Source organism: Trachemys scripta, chromosome 1 (assembly GCF_013100865.1).
Source record: "Trachemys scripta elegans isolate TJP31775 chromosome 1, CAS_Tse_1.0, whole genome shotgun sequence".
Taxonomy (NCBI): Eukaryota; Metazoa; Chordata; order Testudines; family Emydidae; genus Trachemys; species Trachemys scripta.
The window spans coordinates 13,616,494-13,641,158 of NC_048298.1; the positions used below are offsets into that span (position 1 = coordinate 13,616,494).

The 24,665-nt window shown below is 44.1% G+C and overlaps 1 protein-coding gene across 1 annotated transcript; it reads left to right on the forward strand.

Moving 5' to 3' along the window:
- Positions 1–326: 326 nt before the first annotated feature.
- Positions 327–21,459, forward strand: ECHDC3 (enoyl-CoA hydratase domain containing 3). Its single transcript, XM_034764810.1, has 5 exons — positions 327–514; positions 2,874–2,995; positions 7,746–7,843; positions 10,586–10,786; positions 12,521–21,459. The coding sequence occupies exons 1-5, from the start codon at positions 363–365 to the stop codon at positions 12,851–12,853; spliced, it is 906 nt and encodes a 301-aa protein (XP_034620701.1). The 5' UTR covers positions 327–362; the 3' UTR covers positions 12,854–21,459.
- The last annotated feature ends 3,206 nt before the right edge of the window (positions 21,460–24,665 follow it).

Here is a 24,665-nt window from a genome sequence, read left to right on the forward strand (position 1 = left end):
TCACACCAGTGGCTGGGGCTGGAAGGAATCATTAGGTCCGGTTCACCATTGTCTGCTCTAATGCATTGTCACGTACACCTGTGCACAATGAGTGTTGCGGCTGCCAAGTCAGACTAGCGATGGCTTTGCACTGAGGGGCAGGGCAAGGCGGCATCAGTGCCTGCAGAGCAGAGGCGAGCACGATGGCACCCAGCTCTCTGTGCAGGCAGAGGGAGCAGGCTGTCTGTGGGTGACCGGGTGGAGGAGTAGCCTTGCCCCGGCTCGTTTCCCTGCAGAGCCCCGCCAGCCTAGGGGTCAGCAGAGAGCCAGAAAGGCTCCAGCAATAGCACCGCAACGCCTCCCACTCCTTCCCCAAACGAGCAATGGCTGCGAGCCTGAGACTCTGGAGGCTGAAGCCCTCCCGGATCCTCCGCGGCCCCGTTGCCTCTGGGTTCAGCAGCGGCGCCACAGCTGGATCGGGGCAGCAGCCACAGCTGGAGAAACTCACCTGCGCTCGGCAGCTGGATGGCATCAGGTGAGGCTGCGCTGTGCCCGTGGGAGCCGCTGAGCAAAGGGTCCAACAGAACCGACCAGCGCTGGGACTTCAGCGTAGTCCCCACTCTCCCCAGTGCCCTCATGGGACATTCCTGTTGTGGGATTGTGTCTATAACCCAGACCCCAGAACGAGGGGTGTCTGTGTAACGCCCTAGACCCCACCCCCAACTCACCCTTAATAGCAAAAGGGGTTGATGGATTTCCCTGACATGCAGACAGAGTTTTCTATGCAGTTAATCTTCATAACACTGGGTTTCTGGTGTCAGTGATTTAACGAGACAGTGCCAACTTTTGTGGAGGACCTGCATAGATTTGGCTATGCAATGAGTGAGTGTAACTGAAAGGTGGTTGGGGTACAGTTCAAGGCCAGCATGACAATCAAAACCCAGGGGAATCATTTTTTAAAAGTCCTTTTAAAAATAAGGACATAAAATAGTTTACAGGAGCAGGGATGGGGCCTTCCCACCTATCTGTGACTCTGTTCAGTCCCTAGCACAGTGGGTGTGGCTTAATAATTTTGACAGAACATTTGCACTTCTTAAATTTTCCTTGTGGTATATAAAATCCTGAATTCACCGCCCAGGGTGTGCATGGTGCTGTCTGACCTATGAAGAGCCGGGAGTCTCCCTGCCACAGAGATTTACCAATCAAAGGGCTTGTCTACATTGGCGTTTTACAGTGCTGCACCTTCCTCGCTCAGGGGTGTGAAAAAACACCCCCTGAGCGCAGCAAGTTTCAGTGCTGTAAAGCGCCAGTGTAAACAGAGCACCAGCGCTGGGCGCTACGCCTCTCGTGGAGGTGGGTTTTTTTAGAGCCTGGGAGAGCTCTCTCCCAGAGCTCTGCCGTGACGACACAATCCACGGTAAAGCGCTGTCAGTGTTTCTCAAAAGTCAGTGTTTCTCAAATGCAGCCACCAGGGGATTTTCTTGCAGCCACAACTTCCTGCGCTGTGATGCAGGGGGGAAGTGGCATAGTAGTGGCCCCTCCTGGGTGCTTCTGGATGCACCGCCTGTGTGTCGGTTGCTGTATCTGCCAGCAGGGGTTGGGCCCTGCTCCCCTCCAGAGACACCTGGGGCACAACACTGGAGGAGCAGCTGGTGAGTTCCCCACCTTCCCAGGAGTGGTGGGGCTCAGGCTTTGGACTTCAGCCCTGGTGTGTTGGGGTGGCAGGCTCTGCCCACGGGGCTTTGGGCTCCAGCACTGGGCTCTGGCTGCACAGCCGTGGGGCTTCAGGCTCCAGTCCCCTGCTGCCTCCCCCGGCCACCCACCTACCACCCCCATCGCCCCTAACCCCGCTGCCTCCCCTGACTCTCATCCAGTGTTTCATTTGTCCCGGGCTTGCCAGGGTTGAGTACGTCTGCTGTGAAAAGTGATACTTGTATGTTTGTTAATATCACTTTTCACAGCAGACTTACTAGCTAGCAATAAATATATTACAATAATTTGGACATGTGTATGTGCATATTTATTTGTTTTTCCTAAAGCTAACCAAATATTATAGGAAAAAATATGAGAGCAGCTATCAGCGAGTGCGGCCACCAAAAAATTTGTCCTGAGAATCCCAGGGCTAGATCCTGCAGTTGCTTCTGTATGGACGGACCCCTGTGCCTGCCTGGGGCCCCATTGCCCAAGGCTCCCATGCTTATTCCCATCAAGTGTAGTCCTGTTGACCTAAATGGGATTATTCACAGTCACAAGTGTTATGCCTGGTCTTAAGTGTGTGCTAGATTGGGCCCTAACAGACACAGTGAGGTACAGGACATAACTGTGCCTTCTTAGTCCCACAAAGTGTGTGGCTTGGAATTTTTAAATTAAATTTTGTATTGGGGGGTGGGGGGTTCCTGCTTTCACTTTATGAAATTGTGATGCTCTTACCCTTTGCCACCATGGGAGAGAAGCGATAATAGAATAAACATGACTTCGGTCTGTTCCCAAGAGGTGACCTGCCAAGGATCTAATGATGAACTCATCTGGTATGTATAAGTGAGCTCTGTAGCCAGTCCATATCTGATACAGAGGAACACGACAGCCTCCGTCAGGGAACAAAGTTATCAAGAAATGCTTTCTGGTGGCAAGTTTAAAACCAGATTCAGCTGTAAATTCTTTAGCAGCGGGACAGTCTTTTTGTTACATGATTGTACAGTGCCTAGCACAATGGGGTCCTGAGCACTGATGAGGTCTCTTGGCTCTACTGCAATACAAATAAATAATATTAAATAAAATAACAAATTTCAAGTGCCCGTCCTTACTTTGACCAAAGCTTTGATTCCAGAAACAGTCAGAGAGATTCTATTTTGTTTGACTGGATCATGACCAATTTGTTATTAAAATCTTTACAGACACATTATCTTGAATAACCCTAAGAAAAGAAATGCTCTGTCACTCTCTATGCTGAAGTGTCTCCGCGATGATATTCTGCATGATAGCGAAAGCAAGGCTCTCAGAGTCATCATCATTTCAGGTACTTCCTTGATCTCAGGGGAAAATAAAGGTTGGAAAAAAAGATGGGTTAACTGCCATGTTCTACAATGCCATATACCTAGTGGTGGTTTGGACAGTGTTAGAGCTGGGCAAATAATGGATGTTTTGGTTCACTGTCAGTTCCAAATTTGCAGAGTTAGGGCCATTGTTTACCCAGCTGTAAAATTGGAATAATACTTACCCAAACTCTGTTAGGTGTTTTAGATGAATGTCATTACAGATCTGGGGATCCTGCAAAGACTTACATATATGTAGGGCTTCTATTTTTCAGGGCTTATTAATTTCATTTTTAGGGGGTTATTAGTAGCAATTTTTAAATTTTATGTAGCTGTAGATGGTACAGTCTTCCAGGGGAGCAGTGGGGGCAAAAAATCTAACTTGTTTGAAGACTGAGTTTGATAAGCTTATGAAGGGCATGGTATGATGAGGATATATGGCCCATATCTCCAATGGCTGGAGATGGGACACTAGATGGGGAGGGCTTTGAGATACTATAGAGAATTCTTTCCCAGGTTTTTGACTAGTGGGTCTCACCCACATGCTGAGGGTCTAACTGATCACCATATTTGGAGTCAGAAGGAATTTTTCCCCAGGACAGATTGGCAGAGACCCTGGGCGGTTTTCACCTTCCTCTGCAGCGTGGGTCACAGGTCACGAACTGGTTTGAACGAGTGTAAATGGTGGATTCTCTGTAACTTGTAGTTCTCAAATGTTGATTTAAAGACTTCAGTAACTCAGCCAGAGGTTATGAGCGTATTACAGGAATGGGCGGGGGGTGATATTCTGTGGCCTGCAATGTGCAGGAGGTCAGACTACATGATCATGATGGTCCCTTTTGGCCTTAAAATCGATGAGTCCAAAAATCAGGGATGTTGGAGTTTTCTCTTTGTATACACTGTAATGAGCAACCTCTTCATAATGTTCCCCGGTGTACATCAACCTAGTACTGTTTCACACTATGCTAAAGCGCACCAGGGAACCTTTAGTGCCCACCAGCAGGGTCTGCCCGGACCAGTTAATGCGCAACACATTTGTGTGCTTTAGAAATCACCCCCTCATAGTCTGCATTACTGCTCTGTGTAGACAAGTCCTTAAATACAAGTAACCATTGCCAGGGTTTATTTGATAAACACTATTTTTATTTATATTGTGTTTTATTGGTTAAGACGTAAAATCAGAAGTCCTACATATGCTTAATTTTACACGCTGTGAGCAATACCTTCAAAGTGACCTGAGAGAGTACTACCCACACTGTGTGAAGCTAAGCATGTACTTAAGTCCATGCAGGGTCTGGCCCTACTCTGTACGTGCAATAATAAGGACTGATGGTAGTAATAACGAAGCTTTCCTTCACTCAGTAAAAATACAAATCTACACCAGTGACAAACACTGCAGAAACCCTCTTGTAAGCTGCAGCGTTTTGGACCGTTACTGCAATATATTTTTAAGGGTTCATAAGTCCAATTGCTACTTTTCTTTTAAAAATCAATTTTATATGTAGGGATTTTTTAACAGAATAAAGCCTAGGTTACAATGACCATTGATTTCAGTGGCAATTCCAGAGGCTCATGTGCTTAATGTTGATATTGTGATCAATGTCACAACATGTTGTGCAGAAGTTCAGTGGCTAGGACATGATATTGAGGCTCAGGAGATGTGGATTCTATTCCCAGCTCAATCACTAGCTGCCTTTGTACTCTTGCGCAAACTTCACGGTCCCTCAGTCTCCCTATTTGTAAAAGGAAAGATGACAAACATGATAAAGATCTAAAAGTGACCAGCATTATATAAGAGCCAAGTTTTATTATGTCCCTTCTTCCTTCTAGATACTCATATAACCCCTATCACTATAGGTAAAGTTGATGGGGATGGTATAAGAACTGGAATAAAACAGTAATATCTGAGCACTTCCAGAGTATATAAAATAGAAAAAAAAACAATAAAACAATCTTTTTTTTCTTTTCTGGCCTATAGGAACAATAGCTTGATTGGTTTATAATTCTTTTTAATTTTGTGTGCATTGTTGTGAGAGTTGGATTGTGTGTATATCTCTGTGGGTGAAGGGCTTATTGAGGGATAGGCAGGTCAGAGAGATGAGGTTTCAGTTAGCTTTGAAAGTCCATGGTACTTTTTATGACTTGCTGTAATGAGTTTCATCATCTCGGTGCAGCCCCTGTGAATATTCGGGCTCCTGTACACTCATGAGCTGCCTTGGGATGCTCCACATAAGAGAGGGTGAAACAAACAGGGGAAAAGTGACCATTTTTTTGAAATTTTCTACTAATTTTTCAAAATCAAAAAAAGTAAATGTTTTGTTTACAGGAGGCTGCAGCCTCCTGACTTCACAGAGTTTGAGAATCCTTGGAGATATATGGTTCTATCCTCGCAGATCACAAATTTTTACTTGGGGGGGTGTTATTTCTTGCTTTAATTTTTTTTTTTAAACGAGAACTTTCAACCAGCTCTACTCCAGTTTCATTGTTTTAGTGGAATGCAGCTGATATGGAGGAGGACGTGATCTCAGGCCGAATCCTATGGGATGGTTTTTCATGACCTAGCAGTGGAGTGGCCCATGGGCTACTGTGTTTTGTATAAATAGGAGCTTTTTAAGGGTGTGCGTGTGGCTTTTTCCCAAACATAATTAGTTACAACAATCTGGCACAAAGGGAACAATTACATGGCCAGGGCTGCATCTGTCTGCAGGGGTGGGACACAGTCTTTGCAGTTGGACGTGGATGTTTTTTGGTGCCTGGCTACATAAGTATCCATTAGTAATGAGGAGCTCTAAAGAACCCCAAAACTGCCGACCAACTTACCCTGAGGGCAAATGCCCTCAATAGAGAGGATACTTCCTTTTTCCTATCACTATTACCTTGCTGTGGCCAGGATTCAGCATTCATCTAGATGCAGATCTCTAGTAGGCATTGAGAGAGCTGGGGGGTGATACTGTTTGTGTTTGACATAAAGGAGATGTATAGCTGGATGTATTCTGCATACTGATGGCACTTCAGTCTGTGCTGTCACACCAGCCTTCCTGACCGCATCATATAGCTAAAGGATCCTGGGGAGAGACGAGAGAGAGAGAGGACTGAGCCATGTGGGACTCCACAGATGAAAGCTTTGGAGGTGGAGCAACCATTGCCCACAACAACCATCCGAGAAGAAAGACAGTTCTTGTCTGTTGCCCTCCTGAACAACCTGGCACCAAAATCCTGATCTTTATTTAGCGTGGGTGAAATATTAACCAGAGCCTGCTGAGTGCTGTGTAAACAGGAGAGAACTGTGTTAATCAGCCTAAGAGCAGAGCAGCTCCCCACTATACTGGGTAGGAGCTGTTATTTAAGTTGTACTGAATAACTATTTTGTGGTGTTTTCTGAAAAGCTTGGCTGAGCCCTGTAAAACCACATCACTTCCTATTGACTGAGGTAGGAAACTGCTAAACACAGGGGGCCAAATACTACCCCCCTCCCATGGAAAAGCCAACGGGATGAAGGAAAGAATTTCAAAAATTCCGTGGGTGTGACCTCACGTTATTTTTGAGGGGCTGCAGCCTTCTGACTTTACAGAGTTTGAGGATCCTTGGAGATATATGGTTCTATCCTGGCAGATCACAAGGCAAACACGCAAAGAGCCAGCCCCACTATGCTTTTCCCTTGCCTCCTGCGCTGCCCAGCCCCCCTCGCTCAGGAGCAGTGCATTTGGTATACCACCTTCTCTCTGAGCTGAGGAGGGGGTGTCACTACTGCAAGAAGCAGCACTAACTCCCCTCTGGATTTCTCCTAGGAGACCTGAATTGCTAGGGAGCATTTCACACACAGCAGTAATATTAATAAGGTGAACATGTGGCCTGTCGTGATTTGTCATGATGGAGGTACCAGGGCCTGCTCCAGGCACCAGCTAAGGAAGCAGGTGCTTGGGGCGGCCAATACAAAGGGGCGGCACTCCGTTTGCTATTGGGGCGGCACATCCGGGTCTTCGGCGGGAATTTGGCGGCAGGTCCCTCAGTCCCTCTCTTCCTCTTTGAGCTGCCACCGAAGTGCCTCGCTACTTGGGGCGGCAGAAAACCTGGAGCCGGCCCTGGCAGGTACCTCCTGCATTGAACCAATCCGTAGTGTTACTATACAATTAAGAAATTGTCATGTTTTCACCCCAGAGGTGGCTGCATTTCAGCAGCTTAAGAGATCCCTTTGTATGGCTTGTGTATCAATTTACGATTATAAGGTGCCTTGGATGACTTTGGGATGAAATATATTTGAGCTACGTGCATGTAAATTCTTATTATGTCTGCCATTTTGTGCCTCGCCTAGATGACCAGTTGTCATGGCTTGCTCTAAGTTACACAAGAGGTGCTCAGTAACAAGTGATGTAAGATCACTGTTGCATTTCACTGGGTACTTACAATGGAAGGCAAAGTGAAGCTGAAAATGAAAGCTCATGGGCTTCCTCTGCAGATGTGTCCTTACAATGCCCATTAGAGTCCATAGGGCTTATGTGACTAAATGCTGTACAGCAGTCTGTATAATGGCAGTTGAAATCTTGATCTAAAAAACAGGCGCCAACATTTTGTGATGTTTTTGCAAAGTACCCCCGCCCCCATTTTTTGGGTATCTCTACTTCTGCCAGGTAGGACTTATTACATTCTGCATTGTCACCGGCCCAAGATGCTAGATTCATTCAGATCAGCGACGTTTACAGTTTTTTTTTCTTCATTTTATTGCTTGCTTTGCAGCGGAAGGACCTGTATTTTCCGCTGGCCATGATTTAAAGGAATTGTCTAGTGAACAGGACACGAAGCACCATATTGAAGTATTTGAGACCTGCGCTGAGGTAAGCCAGGGTGCTGGTTTTGCACTAATGCCAATGAAGAGGTGTTGGCGTTTCAGTGAATCCACTATTAAAGTGAGGAGCTGAATGGAGCAATGAAAAAAGTTTAAGAAGGGAGAGAATGTGGTGGTCTAGTGGTTAGAGCAGAGCTTAGTCCCTCTCGACTCCTGACTCCAGTTCCTGACTCTGCCACTCTCTGATCTTGGACATGTTATTTCCTCTCGTCATTTCTCCAGATGCAAATAGAAGTGCAAGGATTATGCATGATTAAAGGCTTGTATCTGCAATATGCAAATGCCCTAAAATAGGTATAATTGTTGTATGTTCCTTTAAATCTTTTTAATATTTGATCCATGTATCATCACTGCATGAGTCTTGCACTTTACGCAAATATGGATCAATTCCTTATCTGTTTCATAGGCATAATACTCCTAACCTATCTTGCATCAATTAGGATCTGTTGTCCTATTCCAAAACCTAGTTGATCAACTGGAACCAATAGGGACACATGGTTAATTTACTGATATTTGTTAAAAGCTCTGAGAACCTCATGAGAAAGTTGCTATGTAAGTGCCAGGTACGATTAGACATACTGATAACACCCATGGATTTGCCTGTTTTGTATGAGTAAGATACATGTTTAATTTAAGGCTGATTTTTTTCTCCTTTCAGTTGAAGAAAGGGGTGGCTTGAGGTTGGGTTCATGGGTTCAGTTGCACCCACAGAAATCATGAAACCAAGGGTGCAAAACCAGGAAAACAGGATGGGGAGGCAGCCAGGTTGAACCTGAGTGGCACTGTGACCCTATGTGCAAGATTTCAACACCCAGAGTGGGGAGCCAGACCCAGCTCCACAGGACAGGAGCAGCTACTTCAGGGTGAGTGAGAGGATGGGCTCGCTCTTCAGCCCCTGCCTCTCAGGGCCTCCCCTCAGCACCAGGCTGGGATTAAGGTTGCAGTGCTAGGAAGGAGGGGGCTGCTGCAGGCGGGCAGTGCCCCCTCAGCTGTTTAGTATAGTGCACCCATTGAATCAGGGCTGGCTACATTTACCCCTGGTTGAAGATAGTCATGTGTTATTCATACAGGCTTGTGCCTAACCCCCATCTGAGCAATGTCCTGCCATGCTGACCATGGGCAACTCAGCAAACAGCCACTGGTTCATGGAAAAGGGAAGATCAAACTGGAAACATAAAACTTGTTCTACTGTCATATAGAGTGGAATCAAGAGTTTGCAATTTTCTCCACTTTAACACCAAAGGAAATTAAACTGTCCTGTGTGTATAATTAATACCATGAACGTGTGCAGGATTTCAGTTATCGTCAGTTCCAGCTGTAATCAGCAGGCAGATTGGAATAGAATGGCTCAGATATTTCATTCTTTGGGATTCATGATGTAGCAAGGTAGGCTTTGATTTAATAAAGAAAAATATAGGAAGATTAGCAGACTATTTGTAGTGTAAAAAGCTAAGTCAGTGCATAAGTCTTATACAGAATCAGGGCCTTAGTGTATGATGAGTGTAATAATTTAGCCATGAGTGTAAGGAACAAATAAGGCACAATGCTTCAAATAAATATCGTGGGACCATGAAAATGATAAAGAAGGTTCAAGAGGAAATGAAATGCCAGGAACTAAAATAAATAAGATATGATCTTTTTTTCTAACAGGAATATCTTGCACTTCTGTAGCCCCTTCCATCTGAGGATCTTAAAGAGATTGAAAAGCACTAATCAAACCTCACTTTACCCCTATGTGGCAGAGAAGTCTAATTGGTAAATAGCCACATCTTACATGTGGGGAAACTAAGGAAGTTAAGTGACATACCCAATGTGGTCTGGTGAATAGAGCACTGGGCTATGGACTCAGGTGATATTAGTTCTAGTCCTGGCTCTACTAGTGGCCTGCTGCATGCCCTTGGGCAGATCACTTCATCTCTGCCTCAGTTTTCTCATCTGTAAAATGGGGATAATAATACTGACTTCCTTTGGAACACACTTTGAAATCTACTGATGAAAAGCACTGTTTAGAAGCTAGGTATTATTATTCCACACAAAACTCTGATACATCTTGGAGTAGAAGCTAGCTCTCCTGACGTGTTTAAACACAAGAAAACAAATACGGTAATTTTTTTTATAAGGATGTTTTGAAGAAAGTACCTGCAGATGTGATTACTGTACACAAACGGATTCCTTGCCTGGTTCCATGTCTCAAGAAGTGCTGGACACTAGTTTTTAAACAGTAGCACAAGGACTGAGATAAAGGCAGAGCTAATGCAAAACTGAATTTGGAGATTTCAGCCAAGGAGGGTAAAATATGATTAAGCAGAAGTGATTTCCCCCCCCCCCACACACACACACACACACACACACACAAGAAGAGATGAAGAAACCAGCTGAAATTTGTCATCTGGTCACAATGTGCTGATGTGAGTTGGTAATCATGATAACACTTAGCAGGTAAATAGCACTTTTTATCTGCAGAGCTCAAACATGGGTAAGTATCATTATACAGTACCACAGAAGTGTCCTGACCCCCAGCTCTGTGTAATACGCTTTGGGGATAGGGACTGTCTTTTATTGTATGTTCGTTCAGCACCCAGCACAATGGGTCACTATGCTACCATATTACAGATAATAATCAGTGAAGATAATCATTGTATCTGTAATAACATCTTCAAGTCATGGATTATGGGAACATGTTGCACCTATGCATCCGTGACCTGCTGACCACTTCCTTTTGCACATACAGGTCATGACTCTGCTCCAAAAACTCCCCGTACCAGTGATTGCCAAGGTAAATGGCTTGGCTACGGCAGCAGGCTGCCAGCTGGTGGCGAGCTGTGACATTGCAGTAGCGAGTGAGAAATCCAGGTTTGCTACACCCGGAGTCAAGGTCGGGCTGTTCTGCTCCACACCAGCTGTGGCTGTAGGGAGAGCCCTTTCTAGAAAGGTAGGCTGTGTTCAAGAGAGAACTGTTCTCTCCGGTGCCTGAAAATAGACCCTGTATTTACGTGCTCTAGCTCCCATCCATGCACCTTCCTCACTCAGCACTTTGTAGTGCAAAACATTCCACTGCCAAAAGCAACTTTAGAAAAAAACATTGGTCTGGGGGGGGCTGGGAAGTCCAAGAATAGTGTAGATGTGGCCTGTATTCCAGGACAGCAGCTCTGCTACCTCCCTGATCCCAAGCAGCGGGTCCCCACAGCAGCAGCAGATCAGCACAGTAGTCCTTCTCCCTCCTGCCAGTAAATTCTTTCCTTTAGACAATGATGCTTTCCCCCTGCTGGGAGACCCCTCCAAGTGCAGGATACCAGTCCCATTAGGTATCCTTTCCTGCCAAGCACTGACATTTCAATGCCAGCATGATCTGCTTAGATCTGTTTTAAATAGCATCTATGACCCTCCTTTATCTCCTCCCCTTTTCTTTCCTGCTGACTGTGAGTATGGCCTCACTCACTACGTAAGAAGAAGAACAGGAGTAAAATGGGCTGTAGTCCACGAAAGCTTATGCTCTAATAAATTTGTTAGTCTCTAAGGTGCCACAAGTACTCCTGTTCTTCTTTTTGCGGATACAGACTAACACGGCTGCTACTCTGAAACCTGTCACTATGTAAGGAATACGATGCACTTCACAAAGCCTTGTTTGAGCTGTGCAACCTCAGGTGCCAGTCCTCATACTGTATCCATCTGGGCAGAAGCTCGTCAATGGGGATCTGCTCAAGTGCCAGGGTCCTCCTGTGCAGGTCAGATTGCAGGAAAGGGACCTTAACCCTTAACTTCCCGGCTCTGATGCCATCATCTTGAAATCTAGTCCATTTTCTATTGAGTGAGTTAGAATGGTTTGATACTACAACCGCTCCTGGATCATCCTTCCAATATTTCTGATTGCACAATTCCATGTTTAAAATATGTGTCAGTGTATTGTTTTTAAAGTGCAAGTGCTCCCATATCAGATTAAAAAGCACCATTGTTGCAACTGTTAGAACTTCAGTTTTTACATCTTATCAAATGAAATGTGTCTGAGATGCTTCTATTTGTAGCTACTGAAGCAAAGACGATAACAAGGGTAGTTAGACCTCATGATTCAGGATATCAGCTGATTGCCCCTACGGTCAGCAAGGCATTTTTCTCCCCATATTTAGCACTGTACAATTAGCCAAGTACATTATGGATTTTTTCCCTCTCATTTAAAGCATCAGACACAGGTCACTGCAGGAAGCAGGATACAGAAATAGATGTAGCCGTGATCTAACATGAGCGACAGGGAGTCTAATTAAAAACACACACAAAACTAAAACTAAGGCCAACATTTTCAAAAACTACCCACTGATCTGGCATGCCTTCATTTTTATTCTATTTTGCTTTTTGTGTGCCCAATTTAAAGCACCAAGATGGGCCTATGTTTTAGAAAATGCTGAGTGCCCACCCCTCCCCTTGGCTTCAGTTGGAATCGTGGGGGTTCAGCAGTTCTTGGTATGAGGATCAGGTGACTCAAGTTGGCACCTAAAATCTGTGGGCACTTTTGAAACATTTTTGCCTCTGGACTCCACCCTGCTCCCATGGAAGCCCATTTTGCCAGTGACTTCAGGGGTGAACAAGATTGGGCCTTATGTCTCCATTTTAATTGCTGACGTAAACCAAAGCAAGTTGAACTGTCTCAGTAGGATTTATTTTTTCTGTCCAGGTTGCATTAGAGATGCTGTTCACAGGAGAGCCTATTTCTGCCCACGATGCATTGCTGCATGGACTTATCAGCAGGGTGGTACCAGAAGACAAGCTGGAAGAGGAGACCATGAAAATTGCACGCAAGATATGTGAAACTAGCTGGTCTGTTGTGGCACTGGGGAAAGCCACCTTTTACAAACAGATGGCACTGGACCTTGATGCTGCCTATAGAATGACCTCCCAGGTCATGGTGGACAATCTGACCCTGAAGGATGGACAGGAAGGAATAGAGGCCTTTATTCAGAAACGCAAGCCTACCTGGTCACATAGTGTGAACACAGCTTGCAAATGAGTACGCTCAGGCTTAGCTAACTCACACCAGTGTCTTCTCTGTGAAAGTCCCAGGGACTGTGTTTTTGGTGTTGCTGAAAACTATATTTCACTTCTGTATTGTGTAGCCCTTGTGAGGATGATGGCCGCTGGCACTGGTGATGAGGAAGGTATGTTCAGTTTGGACTATGGGCAAGTCCTCAGATGGTATAAATTGGCATAGCGCTGGTAAAAGTCACTGGAACTATGTTGGTTTACACCAGCTGAGGATCTGGTCTTCTGTCATTAAGAGGCAACAATATTGCCCAGCTATTGGACGGTATGTCCATGGTTCAGCAGGGAGAGTGCCTCTAAGCAAAGATACTTTGTTCCTAACAGTGAAGTTCTATGCTACTTTGTTTGCTTCCTCGGGTTTTGCATAGTCAGTTAATGCAGTTGCTAAATCTCATGGATTTCTTTCTTCCAAATGTTGGGCTGGAGAATGCTATCTCCACTCTTCTTCTTTTTTCCATCTGTAAATATTTGGCAATGTTTGCCCCATTTATCACATACATCGATTTGCTAAATTTACTATATTTAGCTCTCCTATTCCCCTTATAGTTCATTTATATCAGGAGCATGATTTTCCACTCATAATGCATTTTCCAATAGCTATATGTGGTAATTTCTTTTAGGTCCTTCTTTTCTCTTCGTTCTTTTGTACTCAGCTCAGTCCTGTTGACATGAGGCATTTTTTGGGTTCTCCCTCCCACCCCCATGTTGTCCACTGAATTCCCAGCATTCTGCATATATTTGTTTAGGGTTTTCATCTTCTCTGTTTCCTATAACTTTTGCCCAAACGCTTAAGTTCAATAACTTCAATCTTAACGCTACAGGCACTTCACCAGCAGCTAACTGCATTATACACAGTAGTGTTGTGATGAAGACACCACATACAATGCATAATGCATGCGTTCGGATTGCGTCTAGCTTCCTTAAGATTGTTTGCAATGCTGAATTAATGCTTGGCATTGGTACTTAGTATTTGGTCTTATTAATGCTCTATAATGCATTACCATTGCTTTCTTTTGTGCTCATCGGGTGGGTCCAGAAATACTTTAAAATAAATTGAGTTTATCTTTACATTTATCTACACTATTTTCAATGTGATCCTTCCATGTTAGCTTCCTATCAAATGTGACACCCAGGAATTTATAGCTTTTAACTATACCTATTTGCTGTTCATACAGAGACAATTCATCTTTTTAATTTTCTTTTTAGTGAATATCATTCCTTTCATTTTGAGAATTGAAAATCCAAAGCCCCACATTTCCCCATTCGGTATTTTTCCTAAGCACTTCATTAATTTGTTTCTCACCTATTTCTTGGTTTCAGTTTTTAGCCCATACGGCGTGATCATCTGAAAACCAGGGTGTGCCTATTCCTGCACTCATCCTTTTGGGGAGATTGTTTATCATTACATTGAGTAAGATACAGCTGATAACACTCCCCTGCGGACCGCCATTTATGATTGTGTATATATGCTAAAGTAGGCTTTTCTTACTCTGACCTGCATAGTTCTTAAGAAATCCTTTATCCACCTACATATTCTTCCTTTTATGCTAATGGATGATATTGTACGCAATAAGCCCTGTCTCCATAACATGTCATATGCTTTTTCAATATTTAGGAAAGCTACTATCATTTACTCTTTTTCTCAGACTTTTTTGTGCCTCCATCTCTACTCTTAGTATGTGATCAACTGTACTCCTTCCCCTCCTGAACCCAGTTTTCGCATTGTCTATAAGTCCTTTTTTTTTTCTAGATATGTTGTTAATTGTTCATTCGTTTTTGCTATGGCTTTACCCATACATGATGCAAGGGCAATTGGCCTGTACATATCAGGTCTTTTTCACAGCTTTCCTGGTTTCCATGCTGGGACTGCAACCACATGTTTCATCTCTATTGGTAGCTCACCTGTTCCCCACACACTGTTGTATAGTTTTAATGGTATTTTCAGACTTCCTTCATCCAGGTGTATTAGCATTTCGTTCCATACACCATCCATGCCTGGTGCAGAGGTAGTGCTTTTACCGATAGCTTTTTGAAGTTCCCTCATACAGAAGTTTTTGTTTAATATTGTATTCTCATCTCCCTCCCACCTCTTCCCGTTCTCGTGATTCTCTTTAATAATTTTTCCCGATCACACGGATTTCTATATCTGATCTTCATCATTACTAACATTGTGGAATATTTCTGCTAGGGCTTCTGCTTTTATTTCGTTCGAGCTTTTTGTCCCTTGGCCTTCTACAATGAGGCCTGGTACAGAATTGTCCTTACTCCATATTCTATTCATTTTCCGAATCTGCCTGATGTTTTAGTATCTTTATTTATTTTCCCATCGTACTTTCTCCAGCTTTCTTCCCCCGCCCTTCATAATTACCTTTCTTTTATATTTCATTAAATCCTTAGTATTCATTGTATTTTTTGCTTCCTTATATGCCTTGTTCCTTTCTTTAATTGCTTTTTTATATTCCTCATTCCACCATGGTACATGGTTTCTACCTTTAAGGTGACTTAATATCTTAAGTATTGCCAACTTCGCTGCCATTATAATTCCCTTAGGTATATTGCTACTAAACTCCTCAGTGTTGTAACTTATACATTGTTCATTAATATTTTTGTTACATTTGCTCCCAGTTTGATTTTTTTCATATTCCAAGTAGGGGGTCTTCCTCCATCCTCAACACTGTCTTTACCTTGATAAACTATAAATACTGAGAAGTGATCTCTTCCCATTCCCTCCTCTTTATCGACTTCCCGGATGCATTTGCTCGCTATAGTATTTGACACAATTCCAAGGTCTAGACAGGATTGATTTCCATTGGCTGCATTAAACCTAGTCGGTGTACCATCATTCAGTATTACTAAATTATTTTCCTCAATGAATTGATCTACACATTTGCCATTCTTATAATTTTTTCCACTTCCCCATAATCTGTTATGGCTGTTTAGGTCTCCACATATAATATATGGGCCTGTAGCATCTTCAACTGTCTGTCAAATCCTTAAATCTCCAGTTTTCCACAGGGGTTGTATACCTATATAGTTTCAAAGATGCAGATTTATTCTGCTTTGGAATCTTGAAAACATTATACTCTATATTCAATTTCTTCAACTCAATTTCACAATAATTTAGGTTTTTCTTAGTGAATGTACAAACACCTCCACCCCTTCCAACTTCTCTTTCTTGCCTATAGATGCCATATCCTGGTATTCTAAAATCTAGTTTTCCCTATGAACCATGTTCTTTGTATTCAAATGATATCAGGTTTAGTATCTTTACCGAAGATATTTTTCTTTAGTTCCTGTCCATGTGCTATTAAGTGGTTCTCAACTTATTATATGTTGTGAGTCCAACCCCAGACCCTCATTGCGTGGGGCCGGCTGGCTGCCCGCCCCAGGCCCCCACTGTACAACAGCCCCGGCCCCTGTGGGACCGGCTGGCTACCCTGTGGGGCCGGTCAGCTGCCCGACCCCCACCGCGCAGCTGCCCCGGCCCCCAGAACTCGTGGGGCCAGCTGGCAGCCCCGGACCCCATCACACGCAGCGGGCCGGCTGCCCTGGACCTGGACCCTGAAGCTCATGGGGCTGGGAGCCCTGGGGCTGCGTGGGGCTGGCAGCTGCTCCGATACCAGACCCCTGTCGCACGACTGCCCCAGACTCTGCAGCTCACGGGGCAGCTCACGGGGCTGGCGGCTTCCCCAGACCCTGGGCCCCCGACCTCACGGGGCCAGCCGGCAGCCCTGACCCTGGAGTCCCACCAAGCAGGGCAGGCCGGCAGCCCTGACCCCGCCCGGCAGCCCAGACCTCTCTGCACCAGGTAGCCAGGAACCTGGCAACCCCGGCACATTGGCAGCCTTTAGCACACAGCTGAGCTGGGCTGCAGCTGTGTGCTAATTGGACCGCGGGTTGAGAACCGCTGTATTAGACAGTAAACAGTAAATACTTAGTACCATTCTATTTACACTTCAGTGTTTCCTTCACTTAAAAAAGCATGGAGTTGTTCTACTGATAAGTTGCTAACATGTAGGTACTTTCCTGCTGCTTTAACCATAATTTTCATTGTCTGTTTTTTATCCCTGCCTGTGATGTGCAGTTTATTGCTTACATCATAAATGGTATAAAACTCTTTGTCCATACATAGTAGGTCTTCTCCTTTTCCCCCTATAGCACTCATTATATCCTTTGATTTATTATGTTGTGTGCTTATCTCTTCTTACTGAGTTTCCTTTCCTCTTCCCCTTTTGGTCTTAGATGCCTCCTAGTAGCTTCTGCATTGTTTTTGTACCTCTCTTGCTTGGCTGCTGTACACTTTCCATAGGTTGCACTGTGCTTTCCTCCATATTTGCTACACTTGTCGTATAAATGCTCCCCTCCACATTTACTGCATCTAAATTTCCCTTCCTGAGGCAACGACTGCCGTGCTCTGTATTTTGTATCTTGTTCGTGACTTTGAGTCTCGCACCTTCCCTGTATTCTTAAAGAATTGGAGAAGAGCTTTTTTTTGTTGTTTTTATTTGGGCCCTATTTTCCTTGTATTCTTGCTAGATTTTGCAAGGAAAATGTTGTTATTTTAAGGCCTCTGAGTTTTCTATATAAACACCTCCTTTCACTGGTGCAGTCTTTGCAATCCCAAAGGGTAGGATCTATCATTTCCTGCGCCTTCCATGTTACGCATAATCCATCTTTATGCATATTAATTAGAAATAAATTACTATTTAATCTGCAATGCCCTGTTAGAATTCTAAATAGACCCACTTTGCTCTTCCTCTCAGAGCCTTGGAGAATATCAACATTTTCAGCGGTTGGGCATACTTCTCCAAGTCTTTTCCCCTTTGTTTTGTTCACCCACAGCGCTTGCCATTCCTTCCTTATCACATTTTTATTTAGGTGTTTAAATTCCAATTTGCTTCAGGGGATTCCCAGGTCAGTGCGTTCAGAATTAATTGTACTTTTTGCCTGTTTGTCCGCCTCTTCGTTGCCCGCTGTCCCTACATGCACCAGGATCCATGTGATTACTATGGTTACATCCAGTTGCATCAGTTTGGTTGTTCCAGTAATAGTTCATTAAGAAAATCATTTCTGCTGTCAGACTTGCCAATGTAAATTGCCCGCAGCTCTCATAAGGAGTCAGACAGGATGGCCATGGAGCTGGCATCCCCTTCCTGTTCTCGCTGCTCGCTTTATAGGGCTGGCCCAGCCCTCTCCCAGCTGGGATTCACTCTGTTAACCCTGACCCTCCTCTCAGGTGATGCCAGGTGACTAACTGGTCTCAAACCTTCATTAACCCTATCAGGGCTGATGTGGTCTGCACAACCCATCATGGTTACATCAGACTGCTCAGACAGATAAGGAGAGGGAAAGGGTTAAATATGGGGGCAACTAACCTTGACAATGTCCTTTTCAATATAATAAGATGCTCTACTTAGTACATCTTCCTACATGGCCAGCTGAGAGCACTGAGGAGACAGTAAATTGTTTTTTATGTTTATATTTAATGGGGGTTATTCAGCTACTCAGCAAATCTCTGTTGGCTCTTCTGTTCCAGGCTTTTAGGAATAAGTGCAGTATTGGATTTTTACAGAATTCTGCTCTCCCCAACTGGCTGTGGAACTGAAGTGGTTCACCTGGCCCATCCTAGACCACAAGTGTTGTTTTTTATGTGTGCGCGCGCTCTTTCAGTAGATAATTATATTTTTAGAAATTGTCCTCATGTAATTAACTACCAGCTGCAAAGCAACTTTTTTAGATGGCTCTATTGACACTGTCTTGAGGGGTTGGTTTGGTTTTTTTAAGAAAGTCTGTTTCTGATTAAATAGTTACGAGTCAGAGTTGTTTTACTAAATAAGGGTCAAACCCTGCTCACCTTTCTCCTGTGAATAGGTCTACTGCCTTTAAGCGCCGTATCCTGCCCATCTTATTCACAGAAATAGGCCCATTAATGCCCCAGTCTTGCAAAGATGTATGGGCGTGCTTAACTTTATGCGATCTTAGCAGTGACGCAGTCTCATTGAAATCAACGGGACTATTTGTCATATGTAAAGTTAAGCACATCCATCCATACACCTTTGCAAGATCAAGGCTTAAGCCTTTAAGCGAGGGAGTGTTGGTTACTTATTAGATAGACCAAGGGAGTAGGATGCAGGGCTCCTGAGTTCTCTTGCAAACTCTACCACTCACTTGCTATTTTGGGGTCCAAACTTCCAATGTTTTGTCAACAACCTCAGTGGAAGTTGAGGATACTCAGCACCCTGAAAGATCAAGATCAAACCCTTCATAAAGCTGGCTCTTTACGTTCAGTGTCTCTGTATCTGCTCAGAAGCCGGTTATGAGGCATGACAAATTCTGTGCTACGTGCTTTGAGATCTTCAAATGAAAAGCACTACTGAAGTATCACAGTCACTTATTTTTTAAGATGAAGATATTTCTTTGTACTATTTTTGCTCAATACAGCAATTGTGTAATTAGTATAGGCCTGGTTTGACTTGGGAATCCCCACAATTAGTCATCCATCTGTCCCTCTAGTGCTGAAGTCTGTGGAACAGCCTCCCCACGGGGATTGCTGCATACCCTATTGCTGGAAATGTCTCTCGCTGGATTGGGCAGAGCTGTGAAAGAACAGAAAAGGGACTGACAAGGTGACCTAAATTTCCAGCTCTAATTTCTGCACCATTTTTTTTTTTTAATCCACAAATGCCTTTATCTAATTTCATGAGCACACAGACTATTACTGTAAAGCAGAATGGTTGCAAATGTGTTAATTAAGTTCTACAGCCCAGGATCAGCAAACCAGATGATAAATTGAAAGCCCTACTGCTGTGCCGAGCTGCTGCCCAAGGACAGAATTTGCCCTGAAATAACTGAGTCTTTCCCTCATCGCCCCATTCATTTCTGTTAAAGAACCTGCTCTGGAGCAGTCAGCCTGCCAGGTAATTAGCCTAGTTCCCAGTGACCCCAATCACAAGTGACATGTCTGTGTGTTGGGCTTCTAGGAATGCAGCTTATCATTACAAGTGGCTCTGAGAGGAAGGGGCAAGATTTCTGCTAACTGTACAAAGTATACAGCAGCAGCTGGAGTTGGGTCTGGTAGAGAAAATGTAACATACGAATTGCCAGCCCAGGTCAGCGCACTGATCCAGCAGGTCAGGCATCTTGCCTCATAGAGTGGCTAGGACTAGCTGCCTTAGAGCAGTGGTACCCAAATTGTGGGGTGTGCCCCCCTAGGAGGGCTCGGAGGAACATCTGGGGGTGCACAGTGGAGCCTGGGCCAGCCCCCATGGAGGGGGGTGAGGAGGGAGCATCACCCAGCCCTACTCTGCCCCCAGCTCCACTCCGGGCCCACCCCTGCTCTTGGCCACCAGCCCCTGGCTGCACGACCCCACTCTCAGGCCCCGGTCCCAGTCCGGTGGGGGGGACAGACACATTCAATACTGGTAAGGGGGAAGGGGGACACGATAGGAAAAGTTTGGGCACCATTGCCTTAGAGGAAGGTGTGTGAGCCCCATAATGGACTGAAGTGTCAAGTAATATAATGCGCACATATGATATATAAACATATTCCTCTAATGAAGAATGTAAGCAAACAAGCTAGGGTGCAAAAATAGGTCTTAGCTTCATTGAAACTGTAATATACTAATGACCGCTCTGGCTCAAAGAAGAACATCCTATGGGCCATACCGTATTAGCTAGGGCAAATATGTTGAAGGTGCCCTTAGACAGACACACTCGGGATACTAGGCACAAGACATTTGATGTTAAATGTGCAAAAGAGTAGGAGATCAGAATACATCCTAATTTTCCCCATACTTGGGATTTTATCACAAGCATCACAATATTTGGCCTTTTTCTTAAATCTCTAGCTCCTGGAGTCAGTTGATTATATGAGAGTTTCAGCTTTCAGAGTTTGTTTGTTTGAAATAAGGTTCTAGCCCTCACGGTTGCAGAGGAAAGCTTGGAGACATGCAACATAATGGTTCAAAACCCAAAAGGCAAATAAAAAAACCCCAAAATTTAGTCATTTTAAGTAGTGTTATTTTTAAGCCAGTCTCATGATTTTGGGGGCTGACTCTTGATATTTGAACATCTGGGGCTGGCGCTACTGGGATTGGACTGTACTGGTAGCTATTAATTATTATTGTCCCCATTTTACAGGTGGGGAAAATGATGCCAATTGTTTTGCCCAAGTTCACGTGGTCAGTCAGTAGCAATATAGCTTTTTCACCAGCAAAGTTTTCAGTGAAATCAGCAGAAATGCAGGGCATACATACTCTGAAAAGACGCTGAAAAAGCTTTTGGGAAGGAATTATATGAGCTACTGCATCAAAGGCCCCATGCTTGACATTTATTGGCTTTTTGATGAATGTTGGGGTAATTTTACTGTCAACAATTCCTCATTAGGAGCCGAGCAAAGTTCTTTTCTGACCATTATCTTGCTCAATATCACATCATGTTGCCACAAAGAGCAGAGATTCTATGTAAAAAAAAATCTCTCTCTGTAGCTGCGAAATGGTCCAATAATTCTGCGTTTAAATAATTCCATGGAAATATGGGCAGCCTGCTCTAAACAATAAAGAGAATTCAGACAAATGGCTACGTTTTCATGAAGAGCTAAAGCTTGTTGGACAAAACTCATACCGAGAATATGCAGCTGGATGCAATTCTGTTGGTTTCAGTGGCTGTGCACCCAGTTTATACTATCTGATTTTTAAACCCACGGGCATCCTGCACCCCTCAAAAATATGCCTTTTTTGGTAAGGAGACATACAAAGGGATATAGAAACTTCAGGGCTGTACCTTTTCCCCTTCTCTATGATGTATAAAAAATGCCTGCATACATTTGTTTCCTACTTGTTTTTAACATTAGAAATGTAGGTCTTGTCTAGACTTGAAGCCCTTCTGGAAAACTGGAATCGCTAATTCCACTGATTAATTGAAAGGGGGAAGTGATTCTATTGAAACTGTTTCAGTCTGAAACAATGTTGCCAACTCTCATGATTTTAGCATGTGACTTGTAATAGTTGGTATTTTTCTTAAGCCCCAGCTCCTGGAGTCATGTGAGAATTTAAGTGTGATTCTGTATGTCCTCTCATGCTTCCTTCTCTTCTTCCCTCTGTCATTTCCTTACACCCCACTTCCATGCCTGCCCCCCAGCACTTTCCCTGTCTCCCATATTCACTCTGCCTACCCTTTTCCTTCCCCCCATATTCTCCCTAGCCCCTTATATCCTCATCCCCCCACATGTATCCACCCTGGGGTTCCTAGGTGTTACCACAATAAATAAGCAATTAAACAATAATAATCAGTAATAAAGCATTTTCTAACACAAAATTTAAATTTTCCCTGCTGCAGCTTAAGCCAATTCCTTCTCTTTGGCACTGACAGCGCTTTCACCAGGATGCATCAAAATCTGGACCCATGATTCTTCACTGTCACAGCTGCACCAATGGAGGCTGTACTAGAGACAGCGCACAAGTATTTTTACCAATCCATGGTCTAATACCAGGTTGGAATAATAACCATTTCTTCACTCTGATGGTCTTCACAACCCCATTTGTTTGCTCTCCATGAACATTCCTGGGAGCGAAATCTTTGTACACAGGAATCAGAGTAACAGCCGTGTTAGTCTGTATCCGCAAAAAGAAGAACAGGAGTACTTGTGGCACCTTAGAGACTAACAAATTTATTAGAGCATAAGCTTTCGTGGACTACAGCCCACTTCTTCGGATGCATATAGAATGGAACATATATTGAGGAGATATATATACACACATACAGAGAGCATAAACAGGTGGGAGTTGTCTTACAACTCTGAGAGGCCAATTAATTAAGAGAAAAAAAACTTTTTATATCTCCTGTTCTTCTTTGTACACAGGAATGTTTGCAGAAAGAGAAAAAAAGGCCTTGTGAATGTGTGTAAATATTTATTCAAACGAATAGTCAAGCCAGAGGTCTTGAAAGCTTTTTGTGGGATCAGGGAGCGGAAACAAGTCCCTGAGATGTAGGTAGCCATTCAAACTGCATGACTAGTGAAATACAAATAGCAAATGTCCACAGCAACACTCATGGTTCACAAGGAATTCCTAGACTAACAGATCTACATCTAATCTCTCTTAGGCATTTTTATGACACTTATCACCATAGCATCAAAATATGTTTCCATAAATCATGTGTTGCATAATTCTGAATGATGAACAAGAGAAGATTGTCACGTAATAAAGCCCTGGACTGGGACCAAAATGATCTGGATTCACTTCCTGGCTCTGTCACAGAGTCCCTGTGTGACCTTGGACAAGTCATATAGATTCATGGAGTTTAAGGCTACAAGAGAGCATTAGATCACCTAGTCTGACCTCCTTTATAGCACAGTCCATTAAATTTCACCCAGTTACCCCAGTAATTTGTGTTTGCCTAAAGCAGATCTTGATTTGAAGACATCTAGAGATGGAAGAATCCACCGCTGCCCTGGGTAGTCTGTTCCAATGGCTAATCATCTCACTGTTAAAAATGTGTGCCTTATTTCAAATCTGAATTTGATTGGCTTCCACTTCTGGCCAGTCCAACAGAGCTGTTTGCACTGCAAGCTCCAGTTAGTCTTTGTGCCTCACTCCTCATCTGGAACGGGGGGGGGGGGCAATTAATGCTTCTTTTCTGACTCCTTTTGCCTGTCTTGTTGTATTTAGACTTAAGCTCTTCAGGGCCACGACTATCTCTTACTATATGTATGTTCAGTGAAGTACCTTGACCTCAGTGGTGCCACTGTAATACAGATGAGAATAAGAATGAACATAGTAATAGCAACCAGAGGCTGTTTGTGGATAATATGCAACCAGACAGAAAGACTAAAGTCAGGAAAAAAAAAGTGTCACTTCAAATAATTCACCCAGTTTATCACAAATCCTCAGAATTCCGACTTTGAGCAGCAACGGTAGGAAACATTTTTAAAAGAGTGACGGAGCTATAGAGCAAACTACCAGTAGAGGGCAGGAATAGCTCATGTTTTGAAGCAACTGCAGGCTAATGGCCTAGTATCTTTCATGTGTTTTCTTTCACTGGAGTGTGTACATGGAACAAGCAGCTGATGTAAGCACAGAGCTCTCGACACAGCAAGGGTGAGAAAATATCCTTGTAGTCAAGAATATAGATGGACTCAACATTTCTTCTTTTTCTGACCAAGGCTTCCCATTAGTTTACTGAGGCCCTTTTCATCCAACCTCACAAAGGGCTGGTCTACACTGGGGGGTGGGGGGGGAATCAATCCAAGATACGCAACTTCAGCTATGCAAATAGTGTGGCTGAAGTCAAAGTATCTTGGATCAAATTATCTGGGGTCCAGACGGCGTGGGATCGATGGCCGCGGCTCCCCCGTCGACTGCGCTACCGCCACTTGCTCTCGTGGAGTTCCGGAGTCAACGGTGAGCGCTTTCGGGGATCAATCTATCGCGTCTTAACGAGACGCGATATATCGATCCCGGATAAATCGATTGCTACCCGCTGATACGGCGGGTAGTGAAGACGTACCCAAAGCCTGGATTTGTTGTAAAAATAGCTCCAGGGTGGCCACTTGCCTCTATAGTAGGGATGAGCTACTACCTGCCAGAGAGCATTTTAGGGGTGGTTTAGAACCTCTCCAACACCCACTCCCCCGGGATATATTCCCAACCCACCAGTCAGTTGTGTGTCTCTGTGGCTGAATCATTCTATCCAGCACAACTAGTATGTCTACACAGCAATTAGACACCCACAGCTGGCCGGTGCCACCTGACTCAGGCCTGCGGGGCTCAGGCTAAGAGACT

Bases quoted from the DNA above. Each gene is read 5' to 3' on its own strand.
- ECHDC3 (XM_034764810.1), top strand. From the start codon at position 363: ATGGCTGCGAGCCTGAGACTCTGGAGGCTGAAGCCCTCCCGGATCCTC. The intron at 7,844-10,585 runs GTAAGCCAGGGT...TTGCACATACAG, and splicing joins TATTTGAGACCTGCGCTGAG to GTCATGACTCTGCTCCAAAA. The intron at 10,787-12,520 runs GTAGGCTGTGTT...TTTTCTGTCCAG, and splicing joins GGAGAGCCCTTTCTAGAAAG to GTTGCATTAGAGATGCTGTT.